The 5,775-nt window shown below is 35.3% G+C and overlaps 1 protein-coding gene across 1 annotated transcript in view; it reads right to left on the bottom strand.

Annotated features, from left to right (window-relative positions):
- SPPL2A (signal peptide peptidase like 2A) overlaps positions 1-5,775 on the bottom strand; it is a 32,082-nt gene that overhangs the window by 12,672 nt on the left and 13,635 nt on the right. Inside the window, exons 9-12 of the mRNA XM_007455524.1 lie at positions 5,486-5,560; positions 1,618-1,674; positions 1,369-1,422; positions 838-940 (exon numbers count right to left, since the gene is read on the bottom strand). Of these exons, the coding sequence (XP_007455586.1) occupies positions 838-940; positions 1,369-1,422; positions 1,618-1,674; positions 5,486-5,560 (289 nt within the window). The remainder of the gene's footprint in view (positions 1-837; positions 941-1,368; positions 1,423-1,617; positions 1,675-5,485; positions 5,561-5,775) is intronic.

Here is a 5,775-nt window from a genome sequence, read left to right as displayed (position 1 = left end):
TCCCTACTTAATCAATTATGTGAATGGAGACTCACTGAGCTAAGAGAGCTGCTACACTGGTCTTTGCCATCCAGCTCACACGGCAACACTTTTTGCTTATCTCTCTATCCAGCTTTACTATGTCAATGAAAGGGCTTTTTCAGAAGAGCCAGTACTCTTTATCCAGCCACAGGCAGTTAGTACATAAGGAGACTATAAGTAAAGTGAGGAAGGAAAAACTCTCAGCTGATTGAGAAACATTATTAATTATTTCTACACTATATTACTCCTGGGCTGGGATTAACTTTATTCTACAGGTAGCCCAGTGAGGAAAATAATGCAGAACTGCAATAACTGTCAGAGAAGACATGCTAGGAGGTGATCAATTTCCACCACATGCTGTATTTTTTTTGCATTATAGTGCCCTACAAGCTATTGTTGTTCTACTATGTTTTCCTCTTGGTCATGACCTTGCTTAGTATTCTTAAACCACTTTTCCTAGAATATAACTATTATTTTATTATGATACATTTGGTAATATTAAATTCAACGTTTAAAGGGGGATTTGTTATATACTTTCTTGGGAAAGAAGGTCAAACTGATACTAGTTACTTCTTCTAAGACACTTGTTGAGCCATGGAAAATATACTTTGGTTGTTACTATTTGGGCTTTATCTTCTACCCCCCAAAACACTTTTTCTCCACCTCTGTCTCTGTGGCTGATCCCAGCTCTAGCTATAGCCAGAAATACTTAATACAGAGTAGGTAACTTTTAACATTTGACATTTGATACTATACATTTGACAGTGTTAAACCATCAGTATATTTCCACTCAAATTGATACAAACAACCGCTTACCTGGTACAATAATGTCTCCAAAACCCAATATTGAAACTGGCATGAGGCACACACTCATTACTGAGAAATAGGCCAGCTTTGGTACTCTGATGACTACTGGTAACTGTAATTACAAAAACAAAAGAGGCCACCAATAAACCTCTTAGGAATCTTTACCCATATCTTTAGAAATGGAAGGAATGATATTAGAGTAATTGTTTTAACATTTGAGAATTAACATTTTAGAAAAGCTTAGAATCAGAGAACATAAATTAGGCATATATATACTCTGAATTTATAGAAAGCTTGAAAGAAATAGATATGTAGTTTTGGAAAAACAAAACCCAACACACATGTAGGGTTAACAGTATTAATCCAGTATCCGCATATCTAACCTTTTTCTCTTTCCTTTTTACCAAAAATAGGACTCAGGCCTTGAAACTTTTTTTTTTTTTTTTTTTGGCAATCTGGATTTTTTTTCCCCAAAGAAGAGTCTTGTCTCAGAGGGTATGATTTAAAGTCCAATGAACATATCTGAAATACAATCCTTACTTTCTCATGGGGAGCTGAGGGTTGAGCAGTGGCTTCCACCAAGTTTCCATCATTCTAGGATGAAACCCAAGTCAATAGGTATTTAATAATTTAGAATAACTAATAAAAGGGATATATTTTGTGAGAAATAAAGTTTTACAATAGCTTAACATGCACTACGTGACCAATGAATTACACAAGAAGGCAAAATTATTAACTGGACACACACACATACACTGGCAGCCATTTGTATTTAATTGCCATCCCTACCTTTTCATTATTTCCAAAAGGTCCAGCTGCAAGTTCAACCATGATACTCTCACCATTCTAAAATTGAGAAGAAAGGTGAAAGAAATTGTTCAATCACTTAAAGGGAACAATCTGCCAGTGTTCAAGAAAGATTTGATCCCATGGCTCATGGCCTACTGTAAGCTGATGAAAAATGGGTTGTAGACTGATTTTTTCCTAAAACGGTCTCTGTAGATAGCAAAACTTGGAGTCATCTAAAACAAATTTCATCTAGCATGCTGTTCCACTTTATCAGAGCTCAACAATTATCAGAAACTTACAGATAAACCACACAAAGATTATTCAATTGAGTTTGAGCACTGATTTATGCTGACAACTAATATCTAGCATTTCTAATGGGCTATAAATTTTAAGTGCTTTTAATTACATTATGTCATATACTATGTGTCCTTAGTCATTCTTAGCAATAACAATGAACAGAGACACAAGAAATATTGAAATTTTTTATATTTAGATTTGTAATAAATATTGGTAACTTTATTTACATTTGATCTTCCGACTACTCACCACAATAACAATGAAGCCAAACCTGAAAAGACCCAGCCCTAAAGAACTTGAGAACATTTCTCTATCCTGACTCCTGTCCAATTTCAGCCCTGCCTGCTTTTTATGCACCAATCAAAATATTAACCTTAGCCGAAGTTTTTCTTTGTGTATGCCTAAGGTCTTTTTATGTGGGCTGTGTTTATTAAAAAGTTATTTCCTGACGGCCAAATCTACTGGGGAGAGGGAAAACATTCAGATGTAGCTAAGACTGCATGAGCACCCATCTTACACTTCACATTATGATAAATACATGCCCCAAATAGGTAGTCGGAAGATAAATAATGCTGAATTTTAGGAAAATTTGATTGATTAGCTATACTATTTGCCATGTGGGTGGGGTGCATAGGTGAAATTACTTGAGTATTTTTAAGAAGACTTAAAAATATTTTTAAGACTCACTGACACCTAAGCTGAGTAGAAAGAAGGATAAAATCCTTAGTTACAGAAATCTTTTCCTTATGTTAAGCTTCGGGTTACAGAAGGGTTAAATCACAGGAGTTTATGAAAATAAACTAATATTAAATACAGTTCTTTCCAGCAAACTCCCATGATATGATTCAATTTCCAGATAGAGTTCACGTTGGTTCATTTTTGAATTGCTATTTAAAACATTTAACTGAAGACCATTATTAACATCCTCTTATACGTTCAAAGATATCTACCTGAGTAACTACTGTTTGCAAGATACTATACCTAGTATGGTGGTGGATGAAAAAAAAAATGAAGACAGGCTCTTATTACCTGTACTCCTATGGCTACCTGTCCTGCCAACTCATTAACAGTCTACTAATACCAGGGTCAAGAACATGTTTAGAATGTCTAATATTTAATCCTTGAAATTTTCAGTGAAAACCACAAAAATCAGAAATCATGTATCTAATTTTCATTTTGAGTTGCCTAACAAACAAACCAGACTGAGAAGAAGGTGTTAAGGTAAATCTACAACAGTGAACGCTAAAGAGCACTTGAATCTTTTCCAGTGGATCAGATTACTAGAAATCACATTCCTAGTCACTGGGAACAAAGAAGGAAAAAAAGAAGATGAAAAATTCCCTAAGCACAGAGGAAAGAAGACTCAAAGACATCTTTATTATTACCATATACCTTTAATATACTAAAACTTTTTATGTGTAGTGAATGGACATAGTTTGCTGGCAGACAAGCTTGGCATTTATAAAGTGATACTAGCGTTAAAACAGAATGGAAAAATTATTTTTTAAAGAGTTTAGTTAGGGGCTTCCCTGGTGACACAGTGGTTAAGAATCTGCTGCCAATGCAGGGGACACGGGTTTGGGCCCTGGTCCGGGAAGATCCCACATGCTGTGGAGCAACTAAGCCTGTGTGCCACAACTACTGAGCCTGCGTGCTAGAGCCTGCGCGCCACAACTACTAAGCCCACGTGCTGCAACTACTGAGCCCACGTGCCGCATCTACTGAAGCCCGCACGCTCTAGAGCCTGTGCTCTGCAACAAGAGAAGATACGCAACAAGAAGCACACGCACAGCGATGAACAGTAGCCCCCACTCACTGCATCTACAGAAAGCCCGTGCACAGCAATGAAGACCCAATGCAGCCAAAAATAAATAAATAGTTTAGTTATAGTTTATAGCTATGCCCACTGTGCAAAATATGTATCATATGGTATGACTACGTGTTGACTTATGGAAATGCCTTTGTAGAGAGAGTGCTTTACTTTCATTATGAGATCTCTGATGGAGTGACTTATAGAAACATTTTTTTTTTAACCAAATAAACTGACACAAGCTAGAACAGCTTTGGATAGAACTTTGAAATATGCTTTGGTAAATTAACAATTTTGCTATAATCCAGAATACTAGTGGTATGCTTTTTTAGGTTACTATTGCAAATGAAGTCAGTGAGCCAGATGGCTCATCATTAAAGCATGGAAAGGTGCTAATGTTTTGGGACAGTTAACTACATTTGTTACCTAGTTGCAATTTTAGCTCCCCAAGGGAGCACATGTTTGTCTTATGCCATTATAGCAAATATCAGAAATGCAGAGATTTCACAGATAGTAGGGGCTAAAGAATAAAGAACTACTAGGGAAAAAAGCAGTGATTATAATATCAAACACTAAATATATGAGAGTGACAAAGGATAAAGAAATGATATGAAGTTACAAAGCAAGACCCAAAGTGGGGAAAGTGGAAGAATTAAGCAATAATTAAAAATATGTTCATGAGACAGGAATAGGCACAAGGTAGAAAAACTGGGCAACGAAGGACTACCACACTCATCCAACACCTCTCCCTTATTCTAAGAACAGCACCAGGATTTTATTGAGGAGCTAATGGTAAAGCTGGGAATAGATGACCTATTTTTTTTTTTAATTTACTTTCATTTATTTGAAGGATATTTATTGATCACTTATGAGGGTCAAAACACATGAGAAAAGTAAAAATACAAATATGAGAACAAATATAACTTATAAGTGAAGGGACTATTATCTGTGTTACAATAATTACTTTCAAATTCATTCATAGCAGTATTAAGATTTAAAACGTGACAAGTGATTCCAGATTTTTGATCAGTCAACATTTGACAGATATTTGAGTGCTATGATTCTAAACTCATGGAAAAAGCCAGTCTGAGACAATGAACATATGGACAGAAGCAGAAAGGAAGAGCATGTGCCCCTGAGTCTAGTTTCTCCTGAGGCCAGGCCCACCCTGGCCTTTGCACATGTCCTGGGTAGATGGGACCTCTTTCATATAGAAAGGTTCGGTTGGGTTCTGGCAGTGGCAACCAAAAGAATCCTACTGATGGAAAGAGAGGATGGAATGCTAGCAATACTTCCTCACCTAACTGATTAGGAAACTGAGGGCTAAGTGACTAGCAGCCCAGGGTTATAAAGTTACAGACCTACACTTGAGGTCTTCAGACTTTCAGTGTGGTGCTCTTTCTTAGTCTCACACTAGGGTTACAGAAATGAAAGTAGCAATGACACTTTTTTATTCTTTTTGCTGTCTATATTCTCTATAGCACATATTTATAGTTTTACAATAATAAGAAAAGTTACTTTAAAATGGGTAGGAAAATTTATAGATATTCTCATGTTTACATCAAACAGGACAGATTTTTTTATTTAGCAGAATGGCTTAAAGACTTAAAAATATCCTCTGCTAAAAGGCCAATTTCAATGATAATTTTCTTAAGAGAATTAAAACTCAGTCAGTGGTAAACATCTGCAAAATCAATACTCTAAGAGCATTAAGATTCTCATCTTTTAGCATGTTTCTCATGGATTTTAAAAATATCATACCTTTGTGATGAATGGTGTTATGAAAACAAAAAATACATCATAGAGGAGGAGAAGGCTTAGAAGTATCACACATGACTGTTGAAGAAAGAAACAAATTTAAAGGTCAAACTTCCCATATCTAAATTAAGAGAGATTATTTTACAAATACAAATAAACATGTAACATACATCTGAACACTTTTTAAAGGCATTTAATGTTATTACTATTTGTAGTTTTATTCTACAAATCACATTCAAACTTTTATCTGCTTTAAGTCATTCTTTTTTTTTTTTTTTTTTTTTTTTTTTTTT

The sequence above is a fragment of the Lipotes vexillifer genome, unplaced genomic scaffold (genome assembly GCF_000442215.2).
Source record: "Lipotes vexillifer unplaced genomic scaffold, Lipotes_vexillifer_v1.1 scaffold24, whole genome shotgun sequence".
In the NCBI taxonomy this organism is placed as follows: domain Eukaryota; kingdom Metazoa; phylum Chordata; class Mammalia; order Artiodactyla; family Lipotidae; genus Lipotes; species Lipotes vexillifer.
Note: the sequence above shows the minus strand (reverse complement) of the source record. Positions and strands in the feature narration are given on the sequence as shown.